This window comes from Salvelinus fontinalis, chromosome 10 (genome assembly GCF_029448725.1).
Source record: "Salvelinus fontinalis isolate EN_2023a chromosome 10, ASM2944872v1, whole genome shotgun sequence".
Lineage (NCBI taxonomy): Eukaryota > Metazoa > Chordata > Actinopteri > Salmoniformes > Salmonidae > Salvelinus > Salvelinus fontinalis.
In genome coordinates, this window is record NC_074674.1 from 7,975,399 (window position 1) to 8,002,279 (window position 26,881).

General features: G+C 45.2%; 1 protein-coding gene across 2 annotated transcripts in view; it reads left to right on the plus strand.

The window, feature by feature from the left end:
• Nucleotides 1-3,265: 3,265 nt before the first annotated feature.
• caln2 (calneuron 2) overlaps nt 3,266-26,881 on the plus strand; it is a 67,736-nt gene continuing 44,120 nt past the window's right edge. The window contains exons 1-2 of one of the 2 annotated variants that reach the window (XM_055935616.1): nt 3,266-4,045; nt 15,867-15,991. In XM_055935616.1, coding sequence (XP_055791591.1) covers nt 15,874-15,991 — 118 coding nt within the window. In that variant the 5' untranslated portion in view covers nt 3,266-4,045; nt 15,867-15,873. Of the gene's footprint in view, nt 4,046-5,423; nt 5,998-15,866; nt 15,992-26,881 lie in introns of those variants that run through there. The other variant, XM_055935615.1, reaches the window with a different exon arrangement.

Consider the following 26,881-nt stretch of genomic DNA (forward strand, 5'->3'; position numbering starts at 1 on the left):
TAATTAGGATGCTGAGGAGAAGTGAAGTATTCTAATCTTAGATATAGCTGGAGACTGCAAGGCCAGTCTGTGAGATGATGGGACTGGGGAAATGAGAGCTGTTGAGTACCGTCTATACAGGTAGTAGGGCTGCATCCCAAATGGCAGCCTGCCATATATAGTGTATTACTTTTAAACAAAGCATATGGTGCTATTTGGGATGAATCCTAGGTGTTGGAAGGTATTTCGTATATGGGAGGTACAGTATGTAGCTCAGTGTAGCTTGTGCGTGGTCCTCTGTAACTCAGTGTGGTCCTCTGTAGCTCAGGGTTGTCCTCTGTAGCTCAGTGTGGTCCTCTGTAGCTCAGTGTGGTCCTCTGTAGCTCAGTGTGGTCCTCTGTAGCTCAGTGTGGTCCTCTGTAACTCAGTGCTGTCCTCTGTAGCTCAGTGTTGTCCTCTGTAGCTCAGGGTGGTCCTCTGTAGCTCAGTGTGGTCCTCTGTAACTCAGTGTGGTCCTCTGTAACTCAGTGTTGTCCTCTGTAGCTCAGTGTGGTCCTCTGTAACTCAGTGTTGTCCTCTGTAGCTCAGGGTTGTCCTCTGTAGCTCAGTGTGGTCCTCTGTAACTCAGTGTGGTCCTCTGTAGCTCAGGGTTGTCCTCTGTAGCTCAGTGTGGTCCTCTGTAGCTCAGTGTGGTTCTCTGTAGCTCAGTGTTGTCCTCTGTAGCTCAGTGTGGTCCTCTGTAGCTCAATGTGGTCCTCTGTAGCTCAGTGTGGTCCTCTGTAGCTCAGTGTGGTTCTCTGTAGCTCAGTGTTGTCCTCTGTAGCTCAGTGTTGTCCTCTGTAGCTCAGTGTTGTCCTCTGTAGCTCAGTGTTGTGCTCTGTAGCTCAGTGTGGTCCTCTGTAACTCAGAGTGGTTCTCTGTAGCTCAGTGTGGTCCTCTGTAACTGAGTGTTGTCCTCTGTAGCTCAGTGTGGTCCTCTGTAAGTCAGTGTTGTCCTCTGTAGCTCAGTGTGGTCCTCTGTAGCTCAGTGTGGTCCTCTGTAGCTCAGTGTGGTCCTCTGTAGCTCAGTGTGGTCCTCTGTAACTCAGAGTGGTCCTCTGTAGCTCAGTGTTGTGGTCCTCTGTAACTGAGTGTTGTCCTCTGTAGCTCAGTGTGGTCCTCTGTAACTCAGTGTGGTCCTCTGTAGCTCAGTGTGGTCCTCTGTAGCTCAGTGTGGTCCTCTGTAGCTCAGTGTGGTCCTCTGTAACTCAGTGTTGTCCTCTGTAGCTCAGTGTGGTTCTCTGTAACTCAGTGTTGTCCTCTGTAGCTCAGTGTTGTCCTCTGTAGCTCAGTGTTGTCCTCTGTAGCTCAGTGTGGTCCTCTGTAACTCAGAGTGGTCCTCTGTAGCTCAGTGTGGTCCTCTGTAACTCAGTGTTGTCCTCTGTAGCTCAGTGTGGTCCTCTGTAACTCAGTGTTGTCCTCTGTAGCTCAGTGTGGTCCTCTGTAGCTCAGTGTTGTCCTCTGTAGCTCAGTGTGGTCCTCTGTAGCTCAGTGTTGTCCTCTGTAGCTCAGTGTGGTCCTCTGTAGCTCAGTGTTGTCCTCTGTAGCTCAGTGTGGTCCTCTGTAACTCAGTGTTGTCCTATGTAGCTCAGTGTGGTCCTCTGTAGCTCAGTGTTGTCCTCTGTAGCTCAGTGTTGTCCTCTGTAGCTCAGTGTTGTTCTCTGTAGCTCAGTGTGGTCCTCTGTAGCTCAGTGTTGTCCTCTGTAGCTCAGTGTTGTCCTCTGTAGCTCAGTGTGGTCCTCTGTAGTTCAGTTGGTAGATAGATGCGCTTGCAGGTAAAATTTACGCTTGACTGTAAGTTGCTTTGTATAAAAGTGTCTGCTAAATGTGGTATAAATATACAGTGCCTTCAGAACGGATTCACATCTTTTTACATTTTCCACATTTTTATGTTAAAACCTGAATTTAAAATGTATTTCATTTATATTTTTATGTCACCGATCTACACACAATACCCCATATTGTTGAAGTGGAATTCTGTTTCAAGAAAATTACATTAAACTACATTAATACAAAATGATAAGCTGAAATGTCTTGAGTCAATAAGCATTCAACCCCTTTGTTATGGCAAGCCGAAATAAATTAAGTAGTAAAACTGTGCTTAACAAATCACATAATAAGTAGCATGGACTCATTCCGTGTTCAATAATAGTGGCTAACATGATTTTTTAATGACTACCCGATCTCTGTACCCAACACATACAATTATCTGTAAGGTCCCTCAATCGAGTAGTGAATTTCAAGAACAGATTCAACCACAAAGACCAGGGAGGTTTTCCAATGCCTTGGAAAGAAGGGCACCATTTGGTAGATAAAAAATGGAGATACTGAATACCCCTTTGAGCATGGTGACGTTATTAATTAGAATGTGGATGGTGGATCAATACACCTAGTCACTACAAAGATACAGGCGTCCTTCCTAACTCAGTTGCCGGAGAGGAAGGAAACCGCTCAGGGATTTTACCATGAGGCCAAAGCTGACGTTAAAACAGTTACAGAGTTTAATGGCTGTGATAGGAGAAAACTCACAGCTGTAATCGCTGCCAAAGGTGAATCTAACATGTATTGACTCAGGAGGTTGAATACTTATCTCATCAACATATATTAGTGTTTTATTTTTCATATATATATTTTTTCAAATGTTAGTTTCTTTTCACTTTGACATTCCAGAGTATTTTGTGTAGATCGTTGACAAAAAAAATAAAATAACAATCCATTTCAATCCCTCTTTGTAACACAACAAACTGTGGAAAAAGTCAAGCGGTGTGAATACTTTCTGAAGGCAATGTATGTTTATATCTGATGTGTCCAGCTGGTATTCAGGGTTGATCACATTCGGTATCAGGTATGAAGGGGGATACATAAAGAGAGCACCCTCTCCTTCCCCTTAACACTCATCCCAAGTGCTAAAATCAGAGTTGGTATAAGGGACTCGATAAAGCTTGGTAAGCTACATTAAATATTGACAGAGTGATGGTATAAATGTATAATTTATGAGTTGAGGGAATTGATTTTAATTTCCCTAAGCACCATTTTAGAAAATCAATGAGTCCAGTCCAAAACTGTTACAGGTGAGAAGTAAGTTTACAACAGACTTGATCCAGGGAGATTGGCTTTCTGTTCTTCTAGTATTGATTGAGTGGACTACTACATTCTGGTTATTGTTTGCACACACACATACAGTCTTCACACAGACACACACGCACACACGCACACCTGCTAGCCTATAAATCCCGGTACGCGTGAGACAGCGCCCATTGAGCGGATCGGCATCACAGTCTCACCTACACCTCTGCTCGGAGCCGCGACGCCCCTCCCTCTCCGATAAATGGGTTAATGCTGTCACCAGGAGAAGACAAATGAACCGAGCACACACAACAGGAGATCCCTTTCTTCCGAACTAGCCCCTCTTCGCTCGCCGTTGCTGCTTTATCGATTGAGGTCGTTAAAGAAACATTCTCCTTAATTTGTTTTTGTGATTCGGAAAATATTTGATCTGCAAGATTTATTGAGACAGAGTAGCGAACTGGCGCGCCAGATCCGTGGGCGACTGGGCAGGGAGGTGTCTGTCGGTCTGTCTGCTGCAGGAGTGAATCATTGCGTCGGGGCTCGGAAGATTAGACACCCCGCTTATCACCACTCCAACTCCCGGAGGTCTCTGATGGTATTTGGAGATAGAGACGGATAAGTGAGCCAATTCAAATAGATTACAGCTAAGCTGATATCGTCTGTGCACCTATCAAGTAGCCTGCCCTATATGATTTTAAATGGGGTTTTTAAAAGGCACTACAAGTCTCACTGGAGACTTGGATCAGTGACGTTTTGGCGTTTGCCATATCAGGTGATCTTGAAGAGTGAAACGAAAATATTCGAAGATCATTACATTTTGGGGGGGATCCCAATCACTTCAAGAAAATAGCTGTCTGATATGAGTGTTAACAGAGTCGAGTCTGGGTGACCCCCCCACCCCCCTCAAGCCTGATAAAAACGGGTTGAATCTTAATTGACCGGATCAGCGTTTTAACAGGTAGGCACTTAACCGATCATTCAATTCAGTTGTGAGTGTTCGGTGATACGGGCTCTGGCCGTCGCCACTGATTAAAACATGTATGGGGTGTGAGTGTGTGCCACCGCTGGATACCGTTTGGGTGACTCACGCGTGGTCACACCGTTACGCTTGCCGCCAGCCTGCTGCACCTGTTGTAATTGGTGCAAATGGGAAATAAACGGGATGCGGAGTTTTCACCCGCAGGGGACATATCCAAATTATAGACTGTGTGTGTGTCATTGGTAGAACGTCGACTACATCCGGCCTCTGTCATCGCATTCTACAACGGAACTGTTTTTCTTTGTTGAAGAATGAGATATCTTCATTAAGATTTTAATTTAGCTATGGGCTGAATTTAATTCTGCATAATTCAGCTCAATTTATTTTAAGGCTACAGAAAATGTCACCTACTAATTTAAATTAATCTAACGTGCATAGCCTACATGATAATGATGTGTGTGTGTGTGTGTGTGTGTGTGTGTGTGTGTGTGTGTGTGTGTGTGTGTGTGTGTGTGTGTGTGTGAGAGAGAGTGTGTGAATAAGAGAGTGAAAAAGAGAAAGAGACCATTGCTTCTAATTATTGCAGCATATGTTGCACAGTATTCAGTGGGGAGCACCTGAATTGTTGTCCACTATCAGGCAAACACAAGCTACAACTCCAGGCGTAGGCGAATTCACCTCTGTGTGGTTTAACATTCCCTTCTCACCTCTCCTCTCTCTGAGAAATTGGGGCAATATCGTGTCATAAACCATAAACCATAATGGCCAAATCTGTCACCTGTCATGCGCACATTCATCATATAGACAGATGAACTGTGAGTATGATAATGGCTGGAGAGAGTGCGTGTGTGTGCAGGGCCGGTTCCTGGCATAAGCGACATACGTGAGGGGGCCCCCACCCAAAATATTTATATGTATTTTTTTAGGAACTCCATTGGGGTCTCAACTAACTGTTAGAATAGCAGAATACACAAGGTGCAATTTCCAAATGTGGTTGAGCATCAGCAGTTTCTCTCTTGTTATGTCAGTCACTGACAGTCACTCAATTAGCATGTCAGCTACCAATTTTTAGATTGGTTAGTTAGTCTAGCCACTAACTGGCTATCTAAACTTGTAGTAATCATGACTGAATACCGACAGGCAGCAGGGCAGGTGCTCAGGGGTCCTGACCTCCAGAGGGCCCCCATTGATTTTGTTAATCACTCTCACTCAGATATCATTCATATGGCATAAGTATTGGAAAAAGGTGAAGAACTGCAGGAAATGTGCTTTAAAACTGAAAATATTTCCCTCATGGCAAAATGGGTAGAATTGCAGGATATTAGCCGTAAAACTGCACACATCTCTCTGGCGCGTGTGTGTGCGTGCGACACAACGATTGTAACGGATGGAGCAAGTCCGCTATTTTCTTATCACACTCAGGTCTCTTGGGTCGTCTTGGCAGGATGGCGCAAGGCATGGTAACAAAGAAAAATGCGAGGAGGTTATTTGCGCGGGCTGCTCTCTCCGTCGGACAGTCGGTGTGTTTAGTTGCTTGGACCGTAGTACAGTAGTAGCCAAGTGTAGGACAAAGACACAGTTCTGCCTCACTGATTGTCCTTGTAACAATATTAGGGTTCTCTGTGCTTCTTTCAAACCACACTGTCAGAAGACCAAGGGCACTCATACACGCTCCTGCTTAAATCCTGCTTTGTGTAACGGAGACGGTAACAGACCTTTTCCCGCCTCGTGGCACACATCAGGCTGATGATGATGGGACCGGAGAGATTCGGGCTCGTGGAGTTACCGCTGCGCCCGGTAGACGTCGCCGGTTCGCCTCCCCTGGAGTTGGCGGGAGAGGAGCCGCGCGCAACGGGTGACCATCACGGGATTGAGAGGCTGGCTCTAGCCTCGGTTGAGGTGCCGGTGAATGTAAACTGCAGTCCGTGGGGGTAAGAAACATCAACAAGCGGGCTATACTGACTGGTGCTGTGTGAAACCTAGGCTACTGTACAAGTCCTGTCACTGCGCAAGGTGACTTTGGTTTTTGGCTACTCGGCTACTTCATCATGACCGCTGGTTTGACAGCTAGTGCAATGTGACTACAGTGACTGGATGTCAGCATAGTGACAGTATAGAAAGATATCACAATTTGCAGTAGCCTGTTATTCTTAATCAGAGTGTTTCCCAAAGAAAAACAACACTGGCTTTGCTCCTGTTGTTATTTCCGGTGAACAGGTAGAGTTCGGTAGGCCTATGTTCTGATAGTGATAAACAAATTCAGCCAGGTCTTCCGCATTTTACCGACAGTAGTTGACAGTCACTAGATGGAACTCACTGTATCCACCACTGTGGTGTCTGAGGAGAACGTGAATGTTGTGTCTGGAGATCTATATATATGGCTCTGGTTGAGCCTTATAGAGTTCATTTCCACAGGCGGATTTTGTGTTGAGTCATAATAACATAGACTACAGTGAACATGATATTTTGGAAATGTGTTGAATAACAGGGCTGAGTATGCAGATAAAGGAGATGAAAGTTTATATTGTCAGTCCAGCTGTTTTGCCCTCCCTGCCTGTCCAGGTCAGCTGTTAAGAATTCAATTGCAGGTAGAGGGACCAGGGAAACAGGGGCAGACTGGGACAAGAATTCGGCCCTGACATTTTATCCACACCTTATCCACACCACCCAACATCGCTGTGCGAGCCGTCAACAAAATGAAGACGTTTGGAGTGAAGTGACAACGTAGAACATATAGTCACTCTTTTAGTTTTTGATCTTGGCTGTCTAACTGATACTAGAGTCGGACCAGGTCTCTAGGCTGATGCCGCGTTTGAAATGGAATGTGAGTTTGTATGACCTCAGCTCAGCCAATCAGAAAACCGGGCCTGCTCATCTTGGGCCGGCCGTTGCCCACTGATCAGCCAAAAGCTCATCATTATATATTAGTATAACAGAAATTGCACAAAAATCTTAACACACAAATCTTAACAGGCTCACGGCCATCTTTTTTATTGAAATATTTTTGGGTGTGTCAATTCCGACCAGTCCACCGACTAAAAAATTGTCAAGCCCATCTGGCATTTGAGAGAATTGCCAGATGGCCAATCTGCCCCTGCAGGGAAATGTTAGTGCAGACAGACAGACAGTACCGACAGCACAGGCAGACAGTACAGTACAGACAGTACCGACATAACAGACAGAGGGATGATAGGGAGAAGACCAAAGGGCCAGGATTCCATTCCATGCAGGCTGAGGACTGCATATGTAGAGGGCGGTGGCCTTAACAACTCGACCAACGTCAGGCACAGGACATTTCTTGAGTATGATCACATTTAGACAACATGTTTCCCACTGGGAACAGGCGTCAGTTCAACGTCTATTGACCACATTTAGACAACATGTTTCCCACTGGGAACAGGCGTCAGTTCAACGTCTATTGATCACATTTAGACAACATGTTTCCCACTGGGAACAGGCGTCAGTTCAACGTCTATTGATCACATTTAGACAACATGTTTCCCACTGGGAACAGGCGTCAGTTCAACGTCTATTGATCACATTTAGACAACATGTTTCCCACTGGGAACAGGCGTCAGTTCAACGTCTATTGATCACATTTAGACAACATGTTTGGATATTCTACTATCGTCAACTTATCTTAGATGTCCAGCAAGAGAAGACTTGACCAACCTGCAGGCTGCGTCAATGGTTATGTCACAGTGTGTAGGTGTATAATCGAAGATGCGTGTGCGTGTGTGTGTTTGTGTGTGTGTGTGTGTGTGTTTAATGGCGTGTGATAGATATTGTACCGACCTTGACCTCTCCTCCACCACTAATGCATCTTTGTCCACCGGGAACGACTAAGGTGTGAGCAACACGTCTCTCTCTCTCTCGCCCTCCCCCCTCTCTTCTCTCCCTTCAATCTGTGTGTGGCTGCTCTGCCCCCTCTCTTCTCTCCCCAACCTCTTCTGTCTTTCTTTCTCTCCATCCTATGGGGCCTCTGCGCGCGCACACACACACACACACACACACACACACACACACACACACACACACACACACACACACACACACACACACACACACACACACACACACACACAGACACACAGACACACAGACACACAGACAGACAGAGACACTCATCCTATTCTGACTGTCACTCTCCGCTCCTGTTCTAAACCTGTGTTGGCAGTCTGTATCCAGACAACAATTCTATAATACATGACACAGAGGTTTCCCGCTGCAGTCTCAACCTGTCACCTCACGTCTGAGTCTGTCTGATTCCAAGCAACAGAGTTAATGTTTCCTTCTTTTCATCCCACAGCTAATTCAGAGGTTATTTTAGCATATTTGTATTGCTCTAAGCAGAGACAAGAGATAGAGAGAGCGAGAGAGGGGGAAAGAGATATAGAGACATGGAGAGAGAGAGAGGGGGAAAAATAGATGTAGAGACAGGGAGAGAGCGAGAGAGAGAGAGAGCGAGAGAGGGGGAAAGATAGATATAGAGACAGGGAGAGAGAGAGAGAGTGATAGAGGGGGAAAAATAGATATAGAGAGAGCGAGAGAGGGGGAAAAATAGATAGAGACAGGGAGAGAGAGACAGAGAGAGAGAGCGAGAGAGGGGGAAAGATAGATATAGAGACAGGGAGAGAGAGAGAGCGAGAGAGGGGGAAAGATAGATATAGAGACAGGGAGAGAGAGACAGAGAGAGCGAGAGAGGGGAAAGATAGATATAGAGACAGGGAGAGAGAGAGAGCGAGAGAGGGAGAAAGATAGATATAGAGACAGGGAGAGAGAGACAGAGAGAGAGAGCGAGAGAGGGGAAAAGATAGATATAGAGACAGGGAGAGGGTGAGAGAGAGAGACGGACAAAGATATATATATAGAGACAGGCAGACAGAGACAGGCAGATACAGAGAACATTGTTTATGGTGGTTTGTGGGGGTTGTAGTTCACTGTGTGTAAGGTTATAGTTCACTGTGTTTGTGTGTGGCTCGTTAGCGGAATGTGGAACATCTATTTGCTGTGGCGAACTGAGGGCCTTCACCGTGCACCTGAGCAAGTGGGACAGGATTAGAACCAAGAGCAGATGGGCTTAAGTACCTCCCCCTAGAACACACACACATTAACCTGCAGCCCTCACATAGACATATTCAAATGAAACATTTTAAACCTACAGTGCATTTGGAAAGGATTCAGACCTCTTGACTTTTTCCACATTTTGCTACATTACAGCCTTATTCTAAAATTGATTACATTTATCAAGTTTGAAGGTAAGACCCAGATGCAGATTGTGTCGGAGTAACAATGTTTATTACGGCAACAGGGCAGGCAAACGACAGGTCAAGGCAGGCAGGGGTCGATAACCAGAATAGGGGCAAAGGGCTGGGGCAAAGGGCTGTGAGACATGGGTTTAACTCGGGACACATGAAAAGTGGAGTGTATTCAAAAGCTACGGGGCAACAGAAGACGAACAGCAGAGGGACTAATCATTTTAGAGATGGGAAATGGGCCAATAAACCATGGGGAGAGTTTGCGCGATTCCACCCGGAGGGCAGATCCCAGGTGGATAACCATACCTTCTGCCCGAGACGATATCATGGAGCCGGGGTCCCCTCCAGGTACGACAACAGCGGCCGACAAACATCTGGGCAGAAGGTACGCCGACCTCTTCCTCCTGCTCGGGGAAGAGCGGGGGCTGATACCCCAGGGAACATTCAAAAGGCGATAGGCCCGTGGCAGAGCAGGGAATGGTATTGCGTGCGTATTCCACACACACAAGCTGCTGGCACCAGGTGGTGGGGTTGGCGAGACCAGGCAGCGCAGTGTTGTCTCAAGGTCCTGGTTGGCTCGCTCCGACTGGCCATTGGACTGGGGGTAGAACCCAGAGGACAGGTTGGCCGATGACTCAATGAGGGTGCAGAACGCCTTTGAGAACTGGGACGAGAACTGGGACCCCGGTCGGAGATCATGTCCACGGGCAGTCCATGGATCCGGAAGACGTGCTGGGCCGTCTCCTTGGCCAATGGTAGTTTGGGGAGAGGAATGAAGTGGGTGACCTTGGAAAACCGCTCGACCACAGTCAGGATGGCAGTGTTGCCCTCAGACGGGGGGAGCCCCGTGATGAAATCCAGGGATATGTGGGACCAGGGATAGTAAGGGACAGGCAGAGGTTGCAGGAGGCCAGCCGGAGCTTGCCGATGATTCTTGTTCTGAGCACACACTGTGCAAGCGGCGATGAATGCGGAGACGTCAGGGACCATGGTGGGCCACCAAAAGCGTCGTCGCACAAAAGCCAGGGTCCGGTGGGAACCCGGGTGGCAGGCCAGTTAGGAGGAGTGGGCCCACTCCAGGACTGCGGAGCGGACCGTGTCAGGCACGAACCCCCCCCCCCCCCCCCCCCCCCCCGGGGTTCGACTGGGAACGCTGTGCCTCCCGGACCTGTTTCCCTATAACCAAGCTGAGTGCCGTTGCCAGGCACGAGGTGGGAAGGATGGTCTCCGGGGTAATAGCTGTGGGGCTATAACAGCGAGACAGTGCATCCGGCTTGACATTCTTGGATCCCGGTCGATATGAGAGGGAGCAGGGCCCATCTAGCTTGCCTGAAGTTGAGGTGTTTGGCGGTTCGGAGATACTCCAGATTTTTGTGGTCTGTCCGTACAATGAACGGATGTTCCGCCCCTTCCAGCCAGTGCCTCCATTCCTCCAATGCCATCTTCACTGCGAGAAGCTCACAATTTCCCACATTGTTGTTTTTCTCCGAGGCGATGGGAGAAGAAGGTATAGCTTCAGGTCCAGAAAAGAACGCTGGGACAGGACCGTCCCCACATCCGACGCATCGGCCTCCACCATGAACTGATGGGAGGGGTCAGGATGAACCAGAATGGGAGCAGTGGTGAAGCAATGTTTGAGGTCCCGGAACTCCCGGTCAGCAGCATGGGACTACGTGAACGGAACCTTGGGAGAAGTGAGTGCTGACAGGCGGAAAGCCAGGGTGCTGTAACCCCAGATGAAGCGGCGACCATAAGTTGGCGAACCCCAGGAAACATTGCTGCTGCACCCTGGACGAAGGCTGAGATCAATTCACCACCGTTCTCACCTTCCCGGGATTCATCTGGACACTCCCAGCGGAGATTATGTTCCCCAGAAAAGGGATGGTGGAGCGATGGAACTCGCTCTTCTCTGCCTTAACAAACAGCTGGTTATGTAGGAGGCATTGAAGAACCTTTCGGACGTGGAGAACCTGTTCTTGAGGAGAGCGGGAGAAGACGAGGATGTCATCAATGTAGACGAAGACGAACCAGTTCAACATGTCACGGAGAACATAATTTACCAGAGCCTGGAACACAGCTGTGGTGTTGGTGAGGCCAAATGGCATGACCAAATACTTGTAGTGGCCGCTGGCCATGTTGAAGGCGGTCTGCCACTCATCCCCCTCCCTTATCTGCACCAGATGGTAGGCATTCTGTAGATCCAGCTTGGGAAAAACAGTGGCCACCTGGAGCGGCTCGAAGGCCAAGGCCATGAGTGGTAGCGGTTCTTCACCGTTATGTCGTTGAGTCCCCGGTAGTCGATGCACGGGATCTTGTCCTTCTTCTCCACAAAGAAGAATCCTGCGCTGGCGGGAGAGGACAAAGGACGTATAAATCCTGCAGCTAAGGAGTCCCCAATGTAGGTGTCCATAGCCTTGGTCTCCGGTCGCGACAGCGAGTACAGTCATCCCCAGGGCGGAGTGGTGCTAGGGAAAAGGTCAATCCCGCAGTCATATGGTCGGTGCTGAAGCGAAGTGGCCCGGGCCTTGTTGAACACCTCCCGAAGGTCCTGGTTCTCCGCAGTAATGGCGGAGCGGTCCGGGGCACCTTCCGAGTCCCCAGGAAGATGTCCCAGGGCAGGTTGCGCTGACTTCAGACACTGGGTGTGGCAGAACGAACTCCAGCCCATGATGGCACCAGTAGACCAGTTGAGGGGATTGTGTCACTTGAACCAGGAGAATCCCAATACCATGGGAATCTGAGGAGACTTGAAGAGCAGGAATTGAATAGTCTCGCTGTGATTCCCTGACACCCGTAGGTTAATGGGAGTGGTAATATGAGTGACCCGGCCTAAAGAGCGCCCGTCAAGCACACTAACATCCATGGGAGTGGAGAGAGGCTGAGTGGGGATGTTCAGCTCGGAAGCCAGGCTAGGATCCAAAAGACTCTCATCAGCCCCAGAGTCAATGAGGACACAGAGAGATTTAGACATGCTTCCCCACAGCAGAATGGCATAAACAGGGGTGCGAGCAAGGGAAGCAGGAAAGTTCTCCATATGGCCCACCAGAGTACTCGCTCCTACCAGTGAGCCTGATTTCTTTAAAGGACAAGAGGACACAAATTGACCAAGAGTTCCGCAATACAGGAAACTCTTCATGTTGATCCTGTATTGCCGCTCCGCTGGCAATAGCCCAGCTCTACCTAGTTGCATAGGCTCGAGAAGCGGTGACTCAGTCGTCTTCGGCGACTCTCGGGGAAGGTCGGGATTGTCGGGAACTTCTGGGATGACTCGGAGACAAGGTGGAATCCCTGGACGCAAGCGAAGTCGAATTTCCTCTCTCTCCGTCGTTCCCTTAATCGCCCATCGATTCGGATGGTCAAAGCGATGAGGGAATGGAAATCCGTAGGTAACTCATCCTTGACCTCCTCCGAGATGCCGTGCAGGAACATATCGAACAGTGCTTCCTTGTTCCAAGCACTCTCCGCTGCCAACGTGTGGAAATCAACCGCGTAGTCAGCCACACTGCAGGAGTCCTGCCGAAGCTGGATTAGCTTCCGGGCAGCTTCTCTCCCGGAGAACGGGGCGTAAAAAACCTTCTTCACCTCTCCCAAGAACCCCTTCAGACTAACGCATATGGCCGGATGCTGTTCCCATACAGCAGTAGTCCAGGTGAGAGCCCTCCCAGACATCAGCGTGATGAGATAGGCTATCTTGGAGCAATCCGAGGGGAAGGAGGAGGGCTGAAGCTCAAAAATGAGTGTACACTGAGCTAGAAACGCCCGACAGGTGCTCGACTCTCCATTGAAGCGTTCGTGGGGGGGGGGGGTAAACGGGGCTCCCGATGGTGGCTCCATGGGAGGAGATGGCGTCGCGCAGCTGGCCCAGGTCTGCTGGGTCGGTCATGGCCAGTTCGTACTATCAGGTTTGAAGGTAAGACCCAGATGCAGACGATGTCGGAACAACAGGGCAGGCAAACGATAGGTCAAGGCAGGCAAGGGTTGGTAATCCAGAGGTGGGTCAAAGGTACAGGATGGCAGGCAGGCTCAGGGTCAGGGGCAGGCAGAGTGGACAGGCAGGCGGGCTCAGAGACGATACAGGCAAGGGTCAAAACCAGGAGGGCGAGCGAAAAGAGAGACTGGGAGCTGAGACGAAAAACGCTGGTTGACTTGACAAACAAGATGAACTGGCAACAGACAAACGGAGAACACAGGTATAAATACACAGGGGATAATGGGGAAGATGGGCGACACCTGGAGGGGGGTGGAGACAATCACAAAGACAGGTGAAACAGATCAGGGTGTGACAACATTGTTGTTCTTACTCATCAGTCTACACACAATACCCCATAATGACAAAGCAAAAACAGGTTTTTAGAAATGTTTGCAAATTTATTAAAAATATAAAACTGAAATATGACATTTACATAAGTATTCAGACCCTTTACTCAGTACTTAGTTGAAGCACCTTTGGCAGTGATTAAAGCCTTGAGTCTTCTTGGGTATGTCGCTACAAGCTTGACACACCTGTATTTGGGAGGCTTCTCCCATTCCTCTCTGCAGATCTTCTCAAGCTCTGTCATGTTGGATGGGCAGCATCGCTGAATAGCTATTTTCAGGTCTCTCCAGAGATGTTCAATCGGCTTCAAGTCTGGGCTCTGACTGGGCCACTCAAGGACATTCAGAGACTAGTTCCGAAGCCACTCCTGCGTTGTCTTGGCTGTGTGCTTAAGGTCGTTGTCCTGTTGGAAGGTGAACCTTCGCCCCAATCTGAGGTCCTGAGCGCTCTGGAGCAGGTTTTCATCAAGGATCTCTTTGTACTTTGCTCTGTTCATCTTTGCTTCCATCCTGACTAGTCTCCCAGTCCCTGCAGCTGAAAAACATTCCCACAGCATGATGTTGCTACCACCATGCTTCACCGTAGGGATGGTGCCAGGTTTCCTCCAGACGTGACGCTTAGCATTCAGGCCAAAGAGTTCAATCTTGGTTTCCAAACTTCTTCCGTTTAAGAATGATGGAGGCCACTGTGCTCTTGGGGACCTTCAATGCTGCAGAATTTTTTTGGCACCCTTCCCCAGATGTGTGCCTCGACACAATAGTGTCTCGGAGCTCTACGGACAATTCCTTCGACCTGATAGTTTGGTTTTTGCTCTAACATGCAGTGTCAACCTTCCCCAGATGTGTGCCTCGACACAATAGTGTCTCGGAGCTCTACGGACAATTCCTTCGACCTGATAGCTTGGTTTTTCCTCTAACATGCAGTGTCAACTGTGGGACCTTATATAGACAGGTGTGTGCCTCTCCAAATCATGTCCAATCAATTGAATTTACCACAGGTGGACTCCAATGGAAACAGGATGCATCTGAGCTCAATTTTGAGTCTCATAGCAAATGGTCTGAATACTTATGTAAATCAGGTGTTTCAGTTGTTGTTGTTTTTATACATTTGGAAAAATCTATGAAAGCCTGTTTTGGCTTTTTTATTGTGTGTAGATTGCTGAGAAAAAAATTACATTTAATGAATTTTAGAATAAGGCTGTAACGTAACAAAATGCGGAAAAAGTCAAAGGGTCTGAATACTTTCCGAAGGCACTGTATGTCCTCTGTTTAGGTCATCAAAGCATACCTCTACATTTCCCAGTTCTCTTACCCTTTACACTGCATATATTTCTCCTCTTCTGTCCTTTCATCCTCTGCTTTTATACAGGGGATTCAAAATCAACAGAGGACGCTTTTCATTGTGTGGAGAGGAGAGGAAAGCAGAGGGGGGAAAGTGAAGAGAAGAAAGTGTGTAGACTGGCCTTCCTCTCAATCTCTCCCAGCAGTAAAGAGACATGTCTCTCTCTCTTTGTGCAACAGGCCTGTAGATAGTGCCGTGTATAGAAACACTCCTCTTTCTCCATCTCCTGCTCCCTCTCAGGGATCTTTGTCTGTCACTCTCCCCCTTTCTCTGTCTCTATCTCTCTCTCTCTCTTTCTCTCTGCTGTTGATAACTGTCTTTGTCATGACGTGAGCATCGGTGTATCTGTCAGGTGGTGGGGTCGCTCAGTGAGCCACTCTGTCTCTGTGGAAATGGACTGGAGGGACAGGAAGAAGTCAGACACATTGACAGGAGGGTTAGAATAAATGATGGAGGGAGAGAGAGTGAGAGAGGGATGAAATAAAGGGGGGGAGTGGTAATATAATATAATAATATACGTGCGTGGGTAATGACAAGGATTGAGGAGGTGAGGTGAGGGGAGGGAGGGAGGGAGGGACGGAGGGAGGGTTAGATTAAGTGATGGAGAGTGACGGGACTTTATTCAGGTTTTTATCTCTCTGGGCCAGGTGCTTGAGACCGAAACTGAGGGAGGAGGAGGGAAGGAGGAGATGAGTGGAGGGAAGGGGAGGAGGAAGGGAGATGCGGACGAGTAAGCAGGGAGAGAGGGAGACTTGGGAGCGAGGGAGGAGGAGGTGAGGAGTAGAGGGGAGGAGGGAGAGAAAGATGGAGGATGTGCACTCTCCTTCACACACATATATTGGCACACAGACCCTCAGCATTCAAACCAGAAGTGTGTTTTTTGCAGAGAGAAGATGCCGTTCCACCACGTCAGGTCTACTCTGCTCTACACTGGAAGTCTCCTGAGCCGGACACTGTCTGAGGGGAGCGAAACCTTCCAACTCACCAGCATCTCCACAGAGGAGCTAGGAGGTCAGTGTGTGTGTGTGCGCGTGCGTGCGTGTGTGTGTGTGTGTGTGTGTATGTGTGTTACTGCGTGTGTTGCCAATTTATTAAAATAAAAAACTGAAATACCTTATTTACATAAGTATTCAGACCCTTTGCTATGAGACTCGAAATTGAGTCCACCTGTGGTATATTTCAATTGATTGGACATGATTATGAAAGGCACACACCTGTCTATATAAGGTCCCACAGTTGACAGTGCATCTCAGAGCAAAAACCAAGCCATGAGGTCGAAGGAATTGTCCGTAGAGCTCTGAGACAGGATTTTGTCGAGGCACAGATCTGGGGAAGGGTGCCAAAAAATGTCTGCAGCATTGAAGGTCCCCAAGAACACAGTAGCCTCCATCATTCTTAAATGGAAGAAGTTTGGAAACAAGATTCTCTGAACTGATTAAACTGAATGCCAAGCGTCACGTCTGGAGGAAACCTGGCACCATCCCTACAGTGAAGCATTGGGTTGGCAGCATCATGCTGTGTTTTTTTTCAGCTGCAGGGACTGAGAGACTAGTCAGGATCGAGGGAAAGATGAACGGAGCAAAGTACAGAGAGATCCTTGATGAAAACCTGCTCCAGAGCCCTCAGGACCTCAGACAGGGGCGAAGGTTCACCTTCCAATAGGACAACCACCCTAAGCACACAGCCAAGACAACGCAGGAGTGGTTTCGGAACAAGTCTCTGAATGTCCTTGAGGGGCCCAGCCAGAGCCCGGACTTGAACCTGATCTAACATCTCTGGAGAGACCTGAAAATAGCTGTGCAGCAATGCTCCCCATCCAACCTGAGAGAACTTGAGAGGATGTACAGAGAAGAATGGGAGAAGCTTCCCAAATACAGTTATGCCAAGCTTGTAGCGTCATACCCAAGAAGACTCGAGGATGTTATCACTGCCAAAAGTGCTTCAACAAAGTACTGACTGAAGGGTCTGAATACTTATGTAAATGTTATATTACATATTTTTGTATATAAATTTGCAAACATTTCTAAAAACCTGTTTTTGCTTTGTCATTATGGGGTATTTTTGTGTAGATTGATGAGGGGGAAAAAAACATTTAATCAATTTTAGAATAAGGCTGTAACGTAACAAAATGTGGAAAAAGTCAAGGGGTATGAATTCTTTCCGAATGCGCTGTATGAGGAAATGGGAGCCTTTGATGTGGAGAACAAAGCGATCCCATTGGGTGCTGGAGATGAATGGGTCCTGATATTCCCGCCCATCAAGGGATTCCGTTCAGAAAGCTATTTTCCAATCGACCTGTCTGTGAACGGTAGTGTGTACCACCTTAGTGTTCATAGTACAACAGTTACGTAACAGGGGTTGTACCATAGTCTGGATTTGTTGCCATCAATCAGTTGTGGTTTTCTCAGTGAGGGATGATTGATGTTCTGATGTACTAATGTACGGTACTGATGTACTGTTGTCAAATCAAATAAATAACATGTTATTGGCGAAATGCTTGTGTTCCTAGCTCCAACAGTGCAGTAGTATCTACAATTCACAACAATACACACAAATCTAAAAGTAAAAAAATTGAATTAAGAAATATATAAATATTAGATCGAGCAATGTTGGAGTGGCATTGACTAAAATACTGTAGAATAGGATACAGTATACACATATGAGATGAGTAAAGCAGTATGTAAACATTATTTAAACATTATTAAAGTGACTAGTGTTCCATTATTAAAGTGGCCAGTGATTCCAAGTCTATGCATATAGAGCAGCAGCCTCTAAGGTGCAGGGTTGCGTAACCAGTTGGAAGCCGGCTGGTGATGGCTGTTTAACAGTCTGATGGCCTTGAGATAGAAGCTATTTTTCAGTCTCTCGGTCCCATCTTTGATGCACCTGTACTGACCTCGCCTACTGGATGATAGCAGGGTGAACAGGCCGGGGCTCGGGTGGTTATCAAATATTTATATATTTCTTTATTCCATTCTTTTACTTTTAGATTTGTGTTTATTGTTGTGAATCATTTTTAGATACTACTGCACTGTTGGAGCTAGGAACACGAGCATTTTGCTACACCCGTAATAACATTTGCTAAATACTGTATGTGTATGTACCCTCCCTTATCTCACCTCATTTGCTCACATTGTATATAGATTTATTTTTCTACTGTATTATTGACTGTATGTTTGTTTATTCCATGTGTAACTCTGTGTTGTCGTATGTGTCGAACTGCTTTGCGTTATCTTGGCCAGGTCGCAGTTGTAAATGAGAACTTGTTCTCAACTTGCCTACCTGGTTAAATAAAGGTGAAATAAAATTAAAAAAATAATTAAAAATGTGACCAATAAAATTTGATTTGATTTGAACAATGGTGGATATCTTGAAGCAAGTGGGGAAAGCAGACTGGGATATGGAGAGATTGAATATGTCCGTAAACACTCCAGCCAGCTGGTCTGCACATGCTCTGAGGACGCAGCTAGGGATGCCGTCTGGTCCGGCAGCGAGGGTTAACACGTTTAAATGTCTTACTCACGTCGGCCAAGGAGTAGGAGAGGCCACAGTCCTTGGTAGCTGTGTAGTGATGTACTGTTGTACTCATGTACTGTTGTACTCATGTACTGTTGTACTGATGTAGTGATGTACTCATGTACTGTTGTAGTGATGTACTGTGTACTCATGTACTGATGTGCTCATGTACTGTTGTACTGATGTAGTGTTGTACTGATGTAGTGATGTACTGTTGTACTCAAGTACTGTTGTACTCAAGTACTGTTGTACTCGTGTACTGTTGTAGTAATGTACTGTTGTAGTGATGTACTCATGTACGGTTGTACTCATGTACTGTTGTAATGATGTACTCATGTACTGTTGTACTCATGTAATGATGTACTTATGTACTGCTGTACTGATATACTGATGTACTGCTGTACTGCTATACTGATGTACTGATGTTTATGAAGATTGAAGGTTCTATCACAGTGTGAGTCACAAACACACACACACACACACACACACAGCAGTAATACATGTGACGGCTCATTCAGACATACAGCAGAGAATGTCTCTTCTGTATGGTGCTGCATACTGATAAATCATTTTGTTTTAGATGAAAGAGAGACACTCTGTCAATCCCATTCCCTTTGTTTGTAGAGAGAGAGAGAGAGAGAGAAAAGCTCTGGGGTTGTTTTCTGTTGAAATGGGAGGTTTACAGGCTTAGATGGGTGTTGTGACTTAACTCAAACACTCAGAGAACTGACAGAGCAAAGACAAGCGGGAGAGACACATCTAAGACTGGATTAGTACACTGACACAGAGGAGAGGAGACACGGGGGGAGAGAGTGGAGGGAAAACGGGAGGGGAGAGGGGAAAGAGAGAGGGGGAGTGGAGAGAGAGAGAGAGTGAGAGAAAGAGAGAGAGAGAGAGAGAGAGAGAGAGACAGACAGAGAGAGAGAGAGACAGAGAGAGAGCGAGAGAGGATTTGTCAGTCAGAGAATAACAAACAGAGTCAACAGAAGAGGGGCTCTGTGAGTCTGTAAACCAGGGCATTGAAGACTCATTGATAAAGATGAGAAATCTGGATGTGGGGAAGCTTATGTGACTTTTTGTTGAGCAAAACTTTTAGTGGAAGGTACTTTACTGCGTACAGACCCCCGCTCACTCAACGTCATTGAGCTATATCGCGTTTCCTTGTACAGCGCATTCAGAAAGTATTCAGACCCCTTGACTTTCCACATTTTGTTAAGTTTTAGCCTTATTCTAAAATGTAGTCAATAGTTTTTTCCCCACATCAATCTACACACAATACTCCATGATGACAAAGTAAAAACTGTTTTTCAGAAGAAAAAAATGTAATAAGAGATATATATATATATACCGTTCAAAAGTTTGGGGTCACTTAGAAATGTCCTTGTTTTGGAAAGAAAAGCTCTTTTTTTGTCCATTAAAATAACATGAAATTGATCAGAAATACAGTGTAGAGATTGTTAATGTTGTAAATGACTATTGTGGCTGGAAACGGCTGATTTTTAATAGAATATCTACATAGGTGTACAGAGGCCCATTATCAGCAACCATCACTCCTGTGTTCCAATGGCACGTTGTGTTAGCTAATCCAAGTTTATCATTTTAAAAGGCTAATTGATCATTAGAAAACCCTTTTGCAATTATGTTAGCACTGCTGAAAACTGTTGTTGTGATTTTAAAAAGCAATTAAACTGGCCTTCTTTAGCTTAGTTGAGTATCTGGAGCATTAGCATTTGTGGGTTCAATTACAGGCTCAAAATGGCCAGAAACAAAGAACTTTCTTCTGAAACTCGTCCGTCTATTCTTGTTCTGAGAAATGAAGGCTGTTCCATGCGAGAAATTGCTAAGAATCTGAAGATCTCATACAACGCTGTGTACTACTCCCTTCAGAGAACAGCGCAAACTGACTCTAACCAGAATAGAAAGAGGAGTGGGAGGCCCTGGTGCACAACTGAGCAAGAAGACAAGTACATTAGAGTGTCTAGTTTGAGAAACAGATGCCTCACAAGTCCTCAACTGGCAGCTTCATTAAAAAGTACCTGCAAAACACCAGTCTCAACATCAACAGTGAAGAGGTAACTCCTGGATACTGGCCTTCTAGGCAGAATGATGGAGGCCACTGTGCTCTTGGGGACCTTCAAGGCTGCAGACATTTTTTGGTACCCTTCCCCAGATCTGTGCCTCGACAGTCCTGTCTCTGAGCTCTACGGACAATTCCTTCAACCTCATGGCTTGGTTTTTGCTCAGACATGCACTGTCAGCTGTGGGACCTTATATAGACAGGTGTGTACCTTTCCAAATCATATCCAATCAATTGAATTTACCACAGGCGGACTCCAATGAAGTTGTAGAAACATCTCAAGGATGATCAATGGAAACAGGATGCACCTCAGCTCAATTTTGAATCTCATAGCAAAGGGTCTAAATAATTATGAAAATCAGGTATTTCAGTTATTTATTTAGAATTCATTTGCACAAGTTTAAATTTAAAAAAAATGTATTTTCATTATGGGTATTATGTGTAGATTGATGAGGGAAAAAATATATGTAATCTATTTTAGAATAAGGCTGTAACGTAACAAAATGTGGAAAAAGTCTAAGGGTCTGGCTACTTTCCCGTATGCACTGTTGGCCTATTTGGCGGGAAAACTGTGAAGCTGTAGCCTATTGCCTGTTTCTGTTTCTCAGTCTTTTATTAAAGAATGTGAAACAATGTTTTGTCTGTTTGCTGCTTTTCATTAAATTATGTGTCTGTTCTTTTAGGTTATGACATCAAATAAATATCTTCATATGGGCAAAGTCATGATACCCTTAATTTTTTGTTGTTGTTTCTCTGTACTGCTACTAGCCACCTACCAATGTTATGAAGTTGTCTTTAGCTAGCCCAGATTGGGAACCCATCTCCCAACCTCATAACTAGCTACCCAGAAGCCATTTCAGGCTACCAATAAAATTAGAGTAGCTAGCTTGTGTAACTATATTAGTTGACATGCCTGATGGCAAGGTTGGTAGAATTTTAAAAAGCCATTAAAACCCCATAGCGCACGGATCCCGCTACCGGGATCAAAATCAACAACATGAAGCTGGAGCGCGCCAAATTCAAATGACAAAATTGTGATATTAAACATTCATGAACATACAAGTGTCCTACATCATTTAGAAGCTTAACTTCTTGTTAATCCAACCGCGTTGTCAGATTTCGAAAAGGCTTTATGTTGAAAGCATACCATGCGATTATCTACCAGAGCCCCACACCAAAATACTTTTCCAAACCAGCACAGGCGTCACAAAAGTAACAAATAGCGATAAAATAAATCACTTACCTTTGAAGATCCTTACCTTTGAAGATCCTTCTCTGTTTGCAATCCCAGCTACACAACAAATGGTTGTTTTGTTTGATAAAGTCCTTCTTTATATCCCAAAAATGTCAGTTTAGTTGGCACGCTTGATTTAGTAATCCACTCATTCAACATGCAGACATACGAATCCAAAAAGTTACCAGTAAAGTTGGTCCAAACAAGTCAAACGATGTTTCTAATTAATCCTCAGGTATTCTAATATCTAAATAAACAATAACATTTAAGACGGAGAATAGTATGTTCAATAGGGAAGATAAATAACGAAGTGTGTGCACCTCATTCACCTGCGCATCAAGACTACATTTCTAATGACACCTTGGGAAAAACTACAACTACTCGCTCATTTTTCAAAAAACAAGCCTGAAACCCTTTCTAAAGACTGTTGACATCTAGTGAAAGCCCTAGGAACTGCAATCTGGGAGCTATTTATTTGTATATCCCATAGACAAGCATTGAAATGGACTGTGACCTCAAAAAAACATTTTCCAGATGGATTTTCCTCTGGTTTTTGCCTGCCATATCAGTTCTGTTATACACAGACATTATTTTAACAGTTTTCTATCCAATGCTACCAATTATATACATATCCTAGCTTCTGGGCCTGAGTAACAGGCAGTTCACTTTGGTCACGTCATTCATCCGAACTTCCGAACACTGCCCCCTAGCCCTAAGAGGTTTTTAATTACTAAATGTATATTCCTTTCAATATTTTACCCAGATTTGCAGAGAAGAATATTTAATTTCTTAATTAAAAGAACCAGGATACAGACATCTCAAGATGTATGCTTAGAGATGCAGAAAATTCAACATATGTTTTACATCAACTAAGAATTGCAGGAAGAAGCTGAAAAATGATCCAACTTCAGACACCCTCCAGCCATCCTCTCATACTATGGAAACATTGTGATGGAAACATTGTGAAACACAAAGTAACAATAGCCTCTATATGATTAAAGGGATCTCAGTCCATCTGTTACTGGGCTCTCACCATCATCATTATCATTATTTACATCATTGAAATTCACCAAATCTTTTTGTTCATAAGCCCACTAGGCTACTCATTTGTTGTCATTAAATCTAATGAATAATAGAATGGAAAATACCATTGGGTGTTTGCTCAATATCCTACACAATTGCACACAGCAGCCTGGCCTTGGTGTCCAATCCGATGCACAGAAACATTTTTAGTTTATTTAACCTTTATTTCACGAGGCTAGTCAGTTAAGAAGAAATTCTTATTTGCAATGACGGCCTACCACGGGCCAAACCCTAACCCAGACGATGCTGGGCCAACGGCCAGTTGTGATACAGCCTGGAATCGAACCAGGGTCTCTAGTGACACCTCTAGCACTGAGATGCAGTGCCTTAGACCGCTGCGCCACTCAGGATCCCAAACATAGGAAAACTCTAAATCAAATCAAATTTTATTTGTCACATGCGCCGAATAATACCGTGAAATGCTTAGTTACAAGTCCTTAACCAACAATGCAGTTCATTCATTGACATGGTGCTTTCTCTGTTAATGAAATATTCTCGACGCTGCTGTAAATCAAGCAGATAATCAACATAGGGGTATTGGATTGGATCCACCGTGGATCACGTCTTCACTGACGCAACGAACGAGACTCCAAAATATTCTGGACATTCTTCCGAACACCGTTTTCCCACGCTTTGGCTGTTTCTGCATCAACTGCTATATCACAACAGCTGTTTGTCACTTGACTGTCATTAACTCAAATATTTCCAAGATCAGCTGATGATGGTTGACGATATCACCAGGCCTAACTACACTGTAAACCACAAAGCATTTTTTAACTCATATTCATCTCGTAAGTTGTACTCAAAGTCAATGAAAAAAATATATTTATGTGATAGTCACACCAACTAAATTGTTTTAAGTTACGATAACAAATTAACTTTTTCCCCAGCATGCTTTAATGCAGGTACATTTTTTGTAATTGCTTTATTCTGTGTTTTTGCATGTACATTGGTTGATTGATTAAATGTTATTCTACACAAAGAGAAATGTTTTCTAAACTAATCCATTTAATTTTTGCACCCGTTACTGAAATGGTTGTTCCAGTTTAAATAGCTTAGATAGTTTCCTCCCACTGTTCTTAACCCTGGCAGTCATTATGAATGCAGGTTGTGGGTGAATACACATTTCAACTGTTGGATAGCCTAATGCTGGCTAGATTCTAATAGGAATTACACATCACTTTGCAAGCTACACTAATGTGATTTATTCCACGAACTTTCCCAATTTTTCCACCATGTATCTTCCAATCAGCATTTCTGGGAAACCTGGGAAATGTACCAGCATTTTGAAACCCTACTTGCAGGCCTAATGTGGCCTGCTAACTATGAGTTTCAGACCACTGTATAAGGCCTTATGATATATGTAATGGTTCAATTATAATGATAATATTTGTCTAGGAACTCACTTGATGAAGGCCGCAGGACTGAACATTATCGAATTCAGCAACCATGTCTCTGTCACTAATAAATACAGTCACGGGTGGTAACTCTACAATTCAATCGAAAAGGCATGGCACACTGGGAAAATATTGGAGACGTGGCTTAGTGGGGGGTTTAAATGTACGTATACCATACTGTGAAAACAGCTGGATACCAAATGTGAAACAAGTAGCTAGGGCTGTTAGCCTATATTGAAGAACCATACATGTTAGGTGACTCTTTCGGTTAGAAGTATTCAATTTTGCAATCACATAAGTTACATCAATTTGGATTTGTGTGCCCATGAAAACAACTGTTTTCAGGCGTAGCCTAAAATATCAACATGAACATTTGATAAAGTGGTGCTGCTTTTAATAGCTTAAAAACTCCACATCTCATAGACTCAGCAAGACTTTTGTCCCCGGATGGTGGCCCATAAGGGGTCGGTGGGTTTCTTGAGGTATTCACGACTGATTTTAGAATGAAGCTTTCAGAACATTCACACCTAGCCTACTGGTCATTCAGCTCACAGTCGTCTGGGAACGTTCATACCAGTGCAATGTAGGTCCGTCACATTTCCGTCTCCTTTTCATAACGAAACAATGGACGCCTATTGATCAAGGTTTTACATAGGCTATTGGTACCAATCACTATAGCCTAATACTCCTCCAATCGATGGAAAGATTTAGTGTGCTGTCGACAAACATTCTTATTCTTAAACATTATTATATTGAATATGTGCACATTTTTTATTTATTAATTAATGTTAGTAGGTTTATGGATTAACATTTTCAAGTTATTCGCCCAACCCTGTTTTATCTGTTCTGTCCAAAAGGAATTTAACACATGCGAAATATCACCGTAATCAGGCTAAGGCTATAAGGCTGTTTTGTCGTCTCCAGCCTTTATATTAGACTATATCAGCCTTCGGACAGGTTTAAGTGAGTTTCCCTGCCGAGCCACTAGCCAACCGAGCCCCAGCCGACGTGTTTTCACACGCAACGGTGGGGAAGCGTGCACAGGCAGGCGCGCCGGCGGACAAAATAGTTAAAGGAACAGCATTCCCGCTGAAATATAATGCCTTGTGGCAGTGCTTCGGTCTCTTGAGCGGAGAGATAAAGAGGCAGTCTTTTAGCTTAATGAAAACCCAGAACAGTTTCCGGCACTCAACAATCAAATCATAGGCCTATTCAGTAAGAAACACAGGCTGCTGGTAGGTCCAACTATAGCTGGACATAAATCACAATGACACAGTAACTCCATTGTCGGCCAACACTGGCCATTGTCATATATGAAATGTATAAATGCAGACACCGAAATTGTCCCCTTTAAGGGACAGTTCACCCAAATTACAAAGTTACATATTGGTTTCCTTGCCCTGTAAGTAGTCTATGGACCAGGTATGACAGCAATCCATGCTTTGGTTTTGTTTACCTGGCCACTATTTCAAATGCAAACTTTTTCCATTTGTGACAGAAATCCAATGTAAGTCAATGGTATACAGAGCATTTGGAAAGTATTCAGACCCCTTCCCTTTTTCCATATTTTGTTATGTTACAGCCTTATTCTAAAATGGATTAAATTATTGTTTTTGCTCACCAAGCTACTCACAATACCCCATAATGACAAAGCGAAAACAGGTTTCAAAATAAATATAAATAAATCTTATTTGTATAAGTATTCAGATCCTTTGCTATGAGACTCAAAATTATACTCAGGTGCATCCTGTTTCCATTGATGATTCTGGAGATGTTTCTACAACTTGATTGGAGTCAACCTGTGCTAAATGAAATTGATTGGACATGGGCCTCCCGAGTGGCACAGCGGTCTAAGGCACTGCAGTGCTTGAGGCGTCACTACAGACCTGGGTTTGATTCCAGGCTGTGTTTGGCGGGCCGGGATTTCCTCGTCCCATCGCGCTTTAGCGACTCCTTGTGGCGAGCCGGGCGCCTGCAAGCTGACTTCGGCCACCTGCCTGAAAGTGTTTCTTCCGACACATTGATGCGGGTAGATTCTGGGTTAAGCGGGTGGATGCGGGTGGATTCTGGGTTAAGCGAGCATTGTTTCAAAAAGCAGTGCGGCTTGGTAGGGTCGTGTTTCGGAGGACGCATGGCTCTATACCTTCGCCTCTCCCGAGTCCGTAGGGGAGTTGCAGCGATGGGACAAGACTGTAACTACCAATACCATCACAAAATGGGGGGCAAAAAGATGTGGAAGTACAACAACATGATTTGGAAAGGCACAAACCTGTCTATAAAAGGTCCCACAGTTGACAGTGCATGTCAGAGCAAAACCAAGCCATGGGATCAAAGGAATTGTCCATAGAGCTCCAAGACACTATTGTGTCGAGGCACAGATCTGGGGAAGGGTACCAAAAAATGTCTGCTGTATGATTACACATGTTAAATGACATTTTTATTTTTTATTTAACTAGGCAAGTCAGTTAAGGACACATTCCCATTTACAATTATGTTTTTACCTTGGCCAAACCCGTGCCGAAGCTGGGCCAATTGTGCACCGCCCTATGGGACTCCCAATCACGACCAGATGCGATACAGGGACTGTAGTGATG